The 12,942-nt window shown below is 39.2% G+C and overlaps 1 protein-coding gene across 1 annotated transcript; it reads left to right on the forward strand.

Annotated features, from left to right (window-relative positions):
• Positions 1-144: 144 nt before the first annotated feature.
• Positions 145-7,931, forward strand: CHCHD4 (coiled-coil-helix-coiled-coil-helix domain containing 4). The gene is made up of 3 exons (XM_065749746.1): positions 145-175; positions 2,499-2,597; positions 7,115-7,931. Exons 1-3 carry the CDS (start codon positions 154-156, stop codon positions 7,402-7,404), a joined length of 411 nt encoding a protein of 136 aa, XP_065605818.1. The 5' UTR covers positions 145-153; the 3' UTR covers positions 7,405-7,931.
• Positions 7,932-12,942: the final 5,011 nt, after the last annotated feature.

Below are 12,942 nucleotides of genomic sequence, written 5' to 3' on the forward strand. Positions count from 1 at the left end.
GGAGGTCAGAGATCAACAGCGCGTGCTTCCGGAGGTTAGAGGTCACGGCGTGGAGCTGTGCGGCGGTGCTGCGGGACGAGGAGCGGGGCCGATCTGCAGGGTCGCTGGGCGATCTGGGGTGCGCTGAGCGGAGAGGCAGCGGGCGGCTCCGCCATGTCCTACTGCAGGCAGGAAGGTGCGCGGGAGCGACCTCGCAATGTCACGCGCGGGCTCCCCCGGTGCCCATGGAGGGAGAGCGCTGAGGAGGGCGGGTTGGGGCTGTTAATGTACGGAGCTGCACAGCTTGTGATAACGAGCGATTTTCGTTTGCTTTCTGCTCTGGGGGATTGTGTTTTTTTTCCCCTTTTTGTCAAAGCGGTTGGAGTTTCAAGCTGCAAGGGTTCTAAGTGCTGTTTGAGAAAGATAAAGCTTGGCACGTTGAGTACAGATTATAAACCGTGATAACTTATGATTCTCTTTGCTTTACGTCTTTAACTTGCCTTAAAGTTGCCTTATGGCACCCTATAAAATGATAGTTGCAGTGATCTCAGTTATAGTTTGTGTTACAGTTGCAGGGACAGGGTTACAGTTCGTGTTTCAGTTAATAGTGGTGATGTTTTATCCATTTCTACTTCCTTTCATGTCCCTAATTGTTCTGCGCTGTAAAGTTGGCTGGAATGCCACATTGCTGACAAAAAAAAGTTTCCCTTCTGGAAAGAATCCGGGGTTTATCTGCTTTTCACACGTGGTTGAGCCTAAAGACATGACTGAATGCTAAGTAAAGGGGATTGCTGAATGTTTTCTGGTGGAGGTCACACTGAAGGACGAGAGCATGCTGACTTCTAACGTGCTTTGTCACTGTGATGGCCTTTTGGAATTTGGAGAATGAGAGAAAGTGTTTGGGGAGCTTACCCGTTGTCTTTCCATTCAGTGAATGCTGAGTTATGCATTCAGAAGAGTTTCAGTTAGATGTTTGTTTCTGCATGTGTCTGCCTTAGGGCGGTCCCTTAGGCCTCACAGAGCTGTTGGGTAACTGTGCCCTGGTTGCCAGCCAAGCCTTTTTTTCCTCCCCCTTCATAACTGCTTTGTAAAATCAAAGAATCAAAGAGTGGCACAAGAGCAGGAAGTTTCCTCTATTGGCTTTCTGCCCTTGGTAATGTTTGCAGCACCTTCCAACATAGCTTGTTTCTAAACTGCTGAGATGCCCTTTAGTATTTAATCCACATAATTATTATAAACCATGGCATGACTCTGTAATGGAGACTGTTGATCTTAATGAGTATCCTACTGAACCCTTCCTACAGCTCAGGATAGTTTTTTCCTTTCACTTTTGGTCCTTTTCTGTCTAGCCCCTTCAACAGAGCTTAATCTCCTAAGAGAGTCGTAATTTGAGCTTGTTTCAAAACAGCTTTTTAATTTTGCAGTTCACCAAACTGTACAGTGATCTGCAGTTACAACACTTTGCTGTGAAAATTAGAACTTTAAAGGAAAAGAATTCAGTAGTTTCTGTATATTCAAACAAGTAATTGGGTGACCTGTTGTTCTGTAATGAGTGCTTTCAAATAACACTTCCCAAACTCTTTTATGTTCACCTCTTCCCCACCTCCTTCCTGTGTAACAAGATGCTGTGACTTTTAATAATAAGTTTCTACTACCTATGTGGGATTTGTAGCATTGTATTTAAGATGCTTCATTTTGGGTTGCTTGCACCCAGCTCCTGTCACTACACTGTGCTGGTTCCTGACTCCACTGTGGAAGGGAAAGAGCAGGAGAAGGAGGTGTTTAAAAAGCAAATTCTCTACAGTATGTGTTAAATGCTGCCTCAGCTCAGGAATAGTGTGCAATCCTTTGCTGCTTCTGTGATTCCTACATGCTGATTCTGGTCTCCTTTAGAAACAAATACCTGTCTTATCACATTTCTCTTCAGTGCGGTCTCTGTAGACATCTGTTTGCATTGCATAACTGTGCCATATGCAAATATTTATTGTAAATCTCTAATTGGTTATGACTTTCTCAGTTCTTATTGAATCTTGAGAATAACTTCCTACAGTTACCTGAGTGTGGTACAAAGACAACAGGATCAATTTATTCACTATTCTCATAGATAAATTACTACTTGATCTTTTTAAGAGCATTTTGATTTTCTCCTAGGTCTTATTTCTAGGTCTTTTTTTTCTTACCTTCCCTCTGAATGCTTTTCCAATTGTCTTTATATACGCCTTCCTGTGAACCAGCAACTTGTAATTGAAGATGCTCAGTAAGTAAAGTAGAATTCATTCAATATTAACATCAGGGCATGGTGTTGAGTATCTCGCTGCTGTGTTCTGATTGACAGCTCTGTAAATGAATTACTTAGACTCAGCCTTACCGAGATATCATTACCGAGATATCATTATTCACATTGAATATGTGTATGCTTCCCCACGACACTCTGGGCTAACCCTGGGACAATTGCTGCAAACCTAGTTTGCAACACTCAGCTTTTCCTGATCTTTTACTTATTGTCTCCTACACGACAGGAAAAGACAAAATCATATTTGTGACTAAGGAGGACCATGAGACACCAAGCAGTGCTGAATTGGTTGCAGATGATCCAGATGACCCTTATGAAGAACACGGTGAGTAGTTAACAGAATGGAAGTAGGGGTATACCACGTGTATAATATTTTGACAATATTAATTCGTTTTTAAAGACAGTAGGGCAACTGTTTCAGTAAACACCCACTTTATTCAGTAAACTTAGAAAACTGTTTAGTAAATATAGTCAGACTCTTCTGATCTAAACTTCCAAATTAGGACATCACAAATGACCTGCTTTCCAAATGTGTTTTTTTTTTTCTTGGATAGTCTTTCAAGGTGGCCTGTTCACATACATCAGTTGATGGATCGTTGTTTTAATTAGTAACCAGAAATATTCAGAAAAAAAATTGTCTTATTTTCTTGTGTTAGAGCCATTCTCAATGTCTTTTTCAAGTATCTTAAGTGACTTAAGTACTGTTTCCAAAGTGGCTGAGGTGAGTTACATGCTACTGTCATTGCTATTTTTTCTCCTGCCTCCATGCAGCACAAGTTGCCTAACTTAATGTTATCTCTGAGTAACCTATTTGATGTAAATTTTATATATATATATATAACTTATTCTGCACTGTACAAGAAGCAAAACAAGCAGTAACTTACAGTCTTTCAATTTCATGATAGGCAAGTCCAAATTACACTTTTCAACAGTAAGCATCTTGCCTTGAGAAGAGGCAAGTTTCAAGTTTTTGATGACAGTTACAGTTCTTACGCAGAGTATATGCAACCTGCAGATGAACTAGAGATCAGAATATTTCTGGGTGACTTGTAATATTTTGGTTGCACAAAGCATATTTTAGGTTATTTCTAATGGATGAAATATCTTGTGTCCTGTCAGGATTAAATGCTTTTTGCCTATGTAAATAAAATTTTCTGAATGTCTGTAGATTTGAATTGTTTTCCTAGTTGCCTTTATGCTTACACTCCATTTAGCCTTGTCATTTTGTGTGATTTCATTGCTTTCAAATCAGCTGAGGCTGAGATGTTCAAAGAAACTAGAAGCAAGTGGCTCTATGACCCCCAGAGGGCAGCATTTAAGCACAGTTTAGAAGCTGTAGTGCAAAGGGATGGTTTGTTAGCTGATGTAGTACGTAGTTTCAATTGATGTCATTAAAATAACCTTTTTTCATAACTTTGTTTCATTAAACATAGCTTCAGTTGAACTTGCAGGAAGATATTTTTGTCTCTTTAATAACTGATGCGTGCTGACTGTTCAGGCTTTGCAATAACCTTCACTGGCTTTTTGACTGTATGGTAGGGTTGGCAGGTAGGTAACCTGACAACCTTCAGTCTGAAATGAGAAGATGCATTTTGCCTGTCTCTGCTCTCCCCTAAGCCTTCCCCCAAGTGCCTGTGTCTTATTTCAGGAAGATGTTTAGAAACTGCATTGAATAGCTGTCAGGAGTTCCTCCACCTCTCCTATTCTCAGGGAGGTTGTATCACTAAGAAGCCGTGACCAGTCTTCCTATTTAAGGGAAACAGTCTGTGCTTTGGGCTTTGGCATCGTTCTTCTCTTGGCAATGGTGCTTCAGCTGTTGAAAATTTCACAGAGGCACCTACAGGCAATAAGATCCAAATGGTATCTGTTACTGCCTTGTCTTGGGTGAAAGAAGAAACATACAAATGGTTTGTGGAAAGCAGTGTCTGAAGAGGCATAACTTGAAGCATTTACTCTAATCTGTATGGTAGGTAGAAGTTTAGCAACAACTGAATTTGTAATTCGTATCAGACTAATTTGAAATCCATTATTGGTCTGTTAAGCGAAGAGGTAACGACCTCTAGTGATCAGATGGCACTGCTAAGTTCACAGTTGTGTCTCATCACCCCATGCTTTCCTGTTTCCTATGAAGAACTGGAAACTGCTTGCAAAATAGAGAAGGAAAACCATTTTTTTTTTCTAGAAACCACATCTGGAGAACATACAAAGCCTTAGGGATTTTATCATTCACTGAACTGTTAAGTCACTTTGTGTGGTGTATGTACAACTAAACAAAGTAGCTTTGCTGTTTAGCTAAGTAAATGCATGCATGCAAGCTGTGTTGATGTCACATGTGTTCATTCTGAGTTTGCCTGTCTTCCCCCTTATAACGGTTCGTGGTCTTTGGGGATAATTAAAGTATAGTTTTCTATTAACAAAAGCTGTTGATCTAGCACTAGCATGTGGGTGCATATTGGTCCTGGAACTAAAGCAGCTATTTTTGACGCTGGATTTTAAGATGAAGGAGTGCCTGTCTCAGATCTAACATGATACAGATACATGGTATGAAGATTCAAAATCGATTCTTGTGATGCCTCTGAAGAGGTGTTTCTTTATTTTCCCTCTTTGACACCCTGTCCCAATTTGTTCTTTCTCTCGTTCTCCATGTGCAGTGAGTATAGTGTATTGTGCCATTTGTCTGGATAAAAAATTAGTAAAAATTAAAGGAACAGCTTCCTCCTTGTTTGAATAACTTATTCGTTCATTCCTCATGTGTGTATTTTGCAGGTATTGAAAGGCTGTGGTGAAGGATGAAAGGTGATAATGCTTTTCTGTTATCAATTCCATAATTACAGCATGTTAAATCACCTTTCTGAACTATAGAAGAACACAGAAAGACAGAATCTAGTTACATCAGGGACACCTTACAGTGGAATTGTGTCACTATATGATTCAGAACAATAAACTCTGTGTTTAAATACTGTAATAAGCTTATTCTTAGCATGTGGTTAGTTACTGCCATGTTTTAAGTGCTCCCTGAGAACTTCTCACTTGAGCAGTGTCAGGCTGCAGTGCTGCAGATCAGAACAATTCACACGTCACAGAATGAGCCACATCTAATGTGAGAGAAAACTGTGGGCAGGAAGGACACATGGGCAAAATGTTCTAGAGTGTGTTCAAGTGCAGAAGCTCCAGCTTGTTGTTTTTATTTAAAAGGCAATTGGAAGGGGCTTTGTCGTGTATAAAGCAACAGACAGTCTTTTCTAATTTAGCTCCTACTCTAATAGAATGCTTGACTTGAGAAGTTGTGGGATCACTCATGAAAACCCATGCTCATTTCCCTTGGCATAAAATGAAGGGTTAGTTTTGTTTTTTTTATTCTGTGCTATGTGTTAAGGGATTTCAGCAGGCTAAGCAGGAATGTGTAGAGTCACTTTGACCTAAGAGTTGTGAAAGAAAAGAAGTGGAGAGGCGTACAAAGTAGGCGGGTTCAAGGTAGCATTTTGCATTGCAATGTATTGAAGTATAGAAACAAATGATGAATTCATTTGCAGCAGTTTTGATGCTGCCTTCTTATGAAGGGCTTATGTCTGCAATTGTGTGTTGTAGATGGAAGAATTTAATGTAAAAGATCTCTGGTTTTCACTGCGATCTTTACTTCCATCAATTAGATTTTTCAGGTTATTTTTTAGGTGTATATAAAGAAAGCACTGTGAGATTTGTGCATGAAAAGTAGTTTCTGTTAGCATTACAAGTGTGAAAGGAGAGTTGGCTAAAAGAGCATGTGGAGTTGCACTTAAAGCCAGTTGCTGTCTTCCCATTTGTCCAAACTCATTCCAGTCATCTTATTTTGGAGATTGCCTTGAAATGTTTTCCACAAAGGACTGATGAAGCAAAAACACAAATTATTTTATGAGAGAGCTTGTTGAGTGATCAGATGTGCGGAACTGTTTCATTCAATCCTGCTTCCTATGTTTCTGTCATCTTATGTTGTGGATCATTGGCACACGTAAGATTTTTATTGGACTATTTGGTGTATATAACGTGCAAGAAAGTTTTATCAGTAGAATAGTGGGACTTCATTACAGCAAGAGGAAATACTGACATAAATGCAGATGTTTCTGGCTTCATTCATGATATCAACAGATCCTGTGAGCTGAGAAAGAATAGGTTATGTGAGGTCAGCAATTAAGTGCTAACCCAAACCTCAATCTCCTGCAATGCAGGCAAGTGGGTTTTCTTCCCCAAGTGCAAGCACCGATGAGTTATGACTCAGTGCACTGAGGCTGCGTTTGAAATAAGTGATAATTTGGACAATTAAAGATAGTAATCCTGCCTATGGCAGACTTGTGATTTGGGGAGAGCAGTAGATAAAATCTACTTCCATGTTAACTGTGTTCTTACCTGAATTGATCACTTTTTTTTTTTCTTTTTTCTTTTTTTTTTTTTTTGCTATTCTGTATTTCCTGCTCTGGGGGAAAGGTTCTGTGTTAGTGTTCCAGAGTTCATTTAAAACAATGAAAAAGCATTCATCCAGCTTGATTCAAAAGAATTCTAATCTTAATACAGGAATTAAGTTCTTATATTACATGATTTTAAGGCTTGCATGCTTCCCTGACAGAGCCTGGCAAGTGGAAAAAGACTTAATTCAGGCTAAGATAGAGAACTATTCTCAGTTGTGCCCAATAATGGATCATAAAGATCAGTGAGAGAAGGAAACAGTCCAGGAAATGGTAGGTGTTTAGCACTGCTGAAGCTACAGAGCTACTGTGGTATTCTTAATACTTCCTAGCAGCTTTCATTGAATGTAATTAATTTATTGAAAGGAGCACTTAACTCTACTTCTCTGTTTTATTTGTTCAGGATTGATATTGCCCAATGGAGATATCAATTGGAACTGCCCATGTCTGGGTGGAATGGCTAGCGGTCCCTGTGGGGAGCAGTTCAAGTCAGCCTTTTCTTGTTTCCACTATAGCACAGAAGAAATAAAGGGATCAGACTGTGTGGACCAATTCCGTGCTATGCAGGAATGCATGCAGAAATACCCAGATCTTTACCCTCAAGAGGATGAAAATGAAGAGAAGTCAAGCAGAGATTTGGAAGCTACTCCTGTGGAAGGTTCTGTTGCCAAAGAGGAGAAAGGATCTAGCTAATGAAGATGCAGGGAGGCTGTTGTCTCCATTGCTCATTTTCAGAGATGCGGACCTTTGCAGTATGTCTGTCTTCTGAGCTGTCAAGAAATATTTCACCACTGTTCTCTACACTGTATCATAGCAAATAATTTATTGTGGAGGAGAAATCTCAGTGTGACAATCTTGCAAATAAATACTGCAAAAAGAATCAACGTGTGTGTACTGTGTAACCTGTTTCCAGACACAGTTAATACTTTATCAGCTGTTTTCACACATCAAGTTCTTGAGTTTTGACTTGAATAATCTCTTTAAATATACATAGCTGTTAACAAAAATTCCATTAGTGTACCAGGTCATCTTCATTTCAGTGTGCTCTGATCGGAAGCTGTTCTTTTGTAATGTTTCCTGTTCTACTAACAGAGATTGTTTTAAAAGATTGTTTTTCCTTAATGATTTTTATTTTTATTTTTTTTTGCCGGAATGATAGAGGATGTGAAAATGACCTAAGCCTAAAATGTGTAAGATTTGATTATGGTTACCTTTTACTGACATCAGATAAGGTCTGACAAAAACGAACAAACAAAAAAAGTCCAAACCAATGAAATGTCTGATTTCATTTGCTTATTGTGATGGCTTTTAAATTTTGAGAAATGGTTGTACAACCATTGATATAAATGAGTGGGAAGAATGTTGATCATTAGCTTGATTTTTGTTCTGTAGCACAGTGTTTGTTTTTCTTTTGTTAAAGCTTCCTCCTTCAATATTTAGACAGGCTCTTAGAAAATACTTTGAGAATACAGTGAGAATGTCACCTGGTGTAATGATCTCAAAGCAAATACTGTGACTTAAGTACATATTAAAAAGAAAATACTTTTTATCTTCACTGAATGCTGTTGGTTGTTGTTGTTTCTTAAATTAAGGCTGTTTGTGTTTGAGATTCTTCTACTTTGTAAACAGAATGAATGGGTTTGTGTATTGTGAAGATCAATTGCTTGAGTTTTATTCTACTCCCACTACTTTTTTTTTTTTTTCTTCACAGACCCAAACAAAAAGGCATAAAAAAAAAAATGAACCTGAACAGCTAGTAAACTACGTGGGAATTAGAGATACAAATAATTTAATAGTCATCCACTATAGCTTAACGTGGGTAAGGAAGTGATACATGATTTTTTTTCTTCTGTTGCAGTCCTTGGGTTATGACAGTTATGCTACAAAACAAGTTTTCCCACTGGCTTCAGTAAGTGCTTGTTGCAGGTTCCCTCTGTGTGTGTTCATCAACTTGACCAAAGTACCAAAAGCTGCAGGACCAGTAAATGTAATAATGCTTAAATGCTTGGTGGGCAGCAGTCGTGTGCTCAGGAACATTAATTCCTTTATTATGTTCTGGTGCCTTTTCTGAATTAAGTTATTTCTGAATGCTTCCGAATGTTCGATGGTCATTTCTGTTAAATTCAGAGGTGTGCATGGACCATTTGTATTTCAGTAGAGCAGTTGGATCGTTAAACAAAACAATTCTGAGAGAATGAAGTGGCTGACAACTCAGTTGTGAGAGGGTGGACAGCAGGTGCTCTCAGCATCTCGCCCTTTCAAAGAAGCAAAGCGTGACAACTTCTCACCGTGACTCTTCAATGCACAGGAAAACAAATGCCAAGTTAACCTGAGTAAACGGGCACAAAAGCAGCAGTGATAAACCTTGGCACAGAGGCACTTGGACCATGAAAATGAAATCTTAGGCAATCAGATAAACACTGGGCACCAAGTACAAAAAAAAAAAGTCATATGCACTCAAGCTTTTGGTTGTTCAAATGGAAATGCAATGCATTATTTGTGAAGAAGCAAGAACAGTTTGTGAAGGGATAGTCTGTTCTAAGAACTGTTTGTCTTCTATTTTTTCTGCTTTGCTTTTCTTTCCCACGTTGCCTCCATGCTCTGCAAGTTTGGAATTTATCCTCTGTAATGAGCAGTTTTAGCATCTATGTACAAGCCAAAATGCTTGGACTTCAGTAAAAGATCAGGAATTAGAAGGGAGGTCACGTGTAAATGCATATTTCCACTTCTTAGCTATACCTGTGAAAGTAAGGAAGGGAGATATTCCATGTGGACTCTGCAGCTGGTCTTGATTGTGCAGTTTTAGGGTCAAGTTGTCTCTCTCGACCATTTTATATACCTTGAAAGTATTAGAGAATTTGCATAGAAATCTTCTGTCCATCTCTAAATCTAGGGATTTTGTTTGTTTTCCTTTCGACTGCATGAAGGGAAAGAATACGTTGTTTGGAATGTGTATATATATTTTTGGTATATAAACTAAACTTTTTGGTCTGTGTGCAGTTAATGCAACTCCTTGTTTCTATTATAATTCCCACCATTACTTTGTTGGCATGGCTTTCCTTCTATAGTTCACGTGAAGTCTAAAATCCATCAGTGGTTATTTTAGTATGTCGTAAAGATGGTAGAATGATCCCTAGCCATTTGTGGCAAGCTTGTGAAAGAAGCAGGTAAGAAGTTTATTTTTCTTTTGTCTGGATACAAAGCTTGGTGGCTATAGGATACTATCTTGTTCTAATGTATTTCTATGTTATTTTTATGTAACCCATGTCTTAGTTCTGTCTGCCGTGAGGGAGCTTCTGAATCTTGGAGGTGAGTAATAGATTTAAACAGAAAATCACTTGTGTGGAGTTCCAGAGGTGTTATACATGTACCATGTCCTTCTTCTCTGTGCCAGGTCAAAAAGGTTTAATTGGAGGAAAGGTTTCAGTATAATTGATCTTTATTTAATTATCTGCCTGTCAGTCGCTCTCAAAGCAAACCGAAACGACAGAAGGACTGAAATTTGACTGACAGTTTTACTTTGCTGTGCTATGCTACGTCCATTTCAAAGAGCTGGCTTTACCTAGTGTTCAGTAACCTTCCTGCACGTATAACCTTGTTTCAGATATGAAAGTGACCTCTGTTAGCTTTCCTCCCTTCGGTAGCAGTACTGTACACAGGGGTGTCAAGAAGGAGATGTATATCTTGCGGTTTATTTTAGGGATGGTTACATCTGGCAACCTAGCAGGGCTGTGCTGGAAACAAGATCTAGATCCTATCCCGTTCTTAGTGAGAATGTCCTTGTTAAACCTCACAGCAGTGTCTCCTGTTCATCTCAGGCACTTATCTGATCACATGTCAATGAATCTCTTTGAGGAAGGTTGCTATCTAAATACGTAGAACCTACTTTCTTATTCCTAGGGAAGAAAGAAGGGCAGCATATGCTTCTTAGACTCGTTTTACCTCTCATTAAAATTCTAACAGTGTCAGTGTGGGGCAGTGTAGAGAAGCTACCAGCAGTTTATCATTTATTCTTAATCAGCTCTATTCACCGAACGTGGCTTCATTTTGCAGGACAGTACCAGCCTGTCTGCTCTTGTGTTTGTTTTTTTTTTAAGCTGCTCTTAACCCCTCTGGAGCTGATGTTTTTCCTGACAAGAGAGAAGACCCTCCCAGTAAAGGCAGAGTGAAGAAATGCAGCAATGATTATAACATTAATGTTATTATTCTTTCCCACTAATGCAAGACTCTACCTAACGTTAAGCTATTTAAAATGTCAAATTATCTGTTTTATTTTCTGTTGAATTCGTAGCTCAAGCATGAAGTTATGAAGGCTTGTTATTCACTGTAGACTAATTGTGACTGCACAGGGTAAGGGTAAGATGCTGGAGTTCTAGTTCTCCAGATAAGCATGGAAGAAGTAGAAAAAGCTTGTCTCAAATACCGGCGTATCTTCATAGTGTGGAGATCAGTAAATAGGTCAGAGACTGCTAAAATAGTGAAGTATTAGGTATTATTAAATGCAGTATGTAACTTGCTCTTACACACCGAGTGTTTCAGACAGCTGCTATTAACACATTAATAGCATTAGTAGAAGCTTGCCTTGGATTTTGCACCCATCACTGCCAGAAGCAGAAGGGCTTACGGTTATAGAGTACCCTGTGCATTCATCCAGTGGTTCAAGCTGGAAAGGCCTTTTCATGCATTCAGATCCACTGAAAGTAGCTCCTTGCAACACACTAAAATGCCTGGAATGTTGCTTAATTTTCTGCCATTTACTAATTTAATTGAAATCATTAAACAACGGACCTTTTGTCCTGCTTGTTATGGGGACTGCAGTCTGTTCCTCCTTGATACACAAAAAGAAGTTGTTTGCAATTCAAAGCAAATAAACTTGAGGTGGCAGGTTTCCCCCAGAGGTGGAATGTATGGCCACAGCTGCCTAATGCAGGGCTGATTTTCTCCCTCTTGCTACTAACTTTACCTTCATCAAGAACCCTTGGGCTTTTCCTTTGTTTCTTTTTGTACGTTTCCTCTATCAGATCTCGTGTTCTTTAGCGTAAGTCAGCAGCCAGAGCTTGAACGGAGAGGCAATCTCTACATCAAAAACAAATGGATTTTGTAAAAATAAAAAATAAAAATAGCACGTTACAGACTAGACTTGATAAATCAGTGAGCCACCCATTCATGACAGCCAAAACAAAGAGCACAGGAAGATTTGTAATGATGGCACATTGCAGATTAACCCGGATGCTGCACTGATTTTGAAGGATAATTGGATGTAGGATTTGTTGTTCCAGACCTGATGATGGGCCCTGTTCGTTTGTTTTCCTTAAAAGGACATGTCCCTTCTGCCTCCTAAGAAGGTGAAGGAATCCACCCAAAATTACACTCTTTCCTTTCTTAGAGTGCTGGATGAGAAAGGTATGTTTTAATTTCTACATCTGTGTTTTCTAAGCTTTCTCTTGCTGATAAGTGCAGCTTTTTTATGTTGTCTCCTTGTATGGCTCCCAAATAACACTTCATTTTCATCCCCCTTCCCTGCAGGCAGTCACCTTTCTCCTTACTGGTGTTGGCTCTGATCCCTTTTCTGGCCTATGGGGCCCTCAATACTTTCTCCTTGGGACACAACAAGGAGTCTAAAAATGAACTAGGTTGGATCCTAGGTGGTATTGCTCTCACTTGGTACACCATGGGACAAGCAAAGCTTGGCAGAACTTGATTTGGATTTGTAGTTTGCATTTCTAGTGCTGTTCTTGTTCAGAGTTTGCTCTGTTTACAACCATTGTGTTTCTGTACTAGGAATGTGTACACATGTTAGCAGGTCTTACCAGCACAGTTAAAGGTTGAAATACCCTCAATGCTTGTGATTTTTTTTTCTTATAAAGCCAAATTACAAATGAGTTGGAGTTGGTATTTTCAGAGCTAGGCTTTACAATTGCTCAAATGCAGAGAGCTGCACTCCTGAGAATCTACAGGAGTTTGTTCCGTACTTTGTCCTTCTACACTGGTACAGCTCTGTGTCATAGTGCTTTGATGACAAATAACATAATCCAGGACTCAGGCTTGTGCATTTGGAAGTAGTACATCATAACATTTCTCATCACAAAGCTGTAAGACAAAAGTTGGATGACAGTATTCATCATGTCATCTTTGTGTGAAGAACGAAGGTTAGGCCTTAGAGGTACAGTTGTCTCAATATAAATCTGCAGCTAAGATATGAACTTGTTAAAGTACTTCGAAGAGTAAGAT

This window comes from Cyrtonyx montezumae, unplaced genomic scaffold, assembly GCF_038088225.1.
Source record: "Cyrtonyx montezumae isolate F1298 unplaced genomic scaffold, pur_monq_1.0 scaffold_6, whole genome shotgun sequence".
In the NCBI taxonomy this organism is placed as follows: Eukaryota; Metazoa; Chordata; class Aves; order Galliformes; family Odontophoridae; genus Cyrtonyx; species Cyrtonyx montezumae.

Bases quoted from the DNA above. Each gene is read 5' to 3' on its own strand.
- CHCHD4 (XM_065749746.1), top strand. From the start codon at position 154: ATGTCCTACTGCAGGCAGGAAG. The intron at 176-2,498 runs GTGCGCGGGAGC...CCTACACGACAG, and splicing joins GTCCTACTGCAGGCAGGAAG to GAAAAGACAAAATCATATTT. The intron at 2,598-7,114 runs GTGAGTAGTTAA...TTATTTGTTCAG, and splicing joins TGACCCTTATGAAGAACACG to GATTGATATTGCCCAATGGA.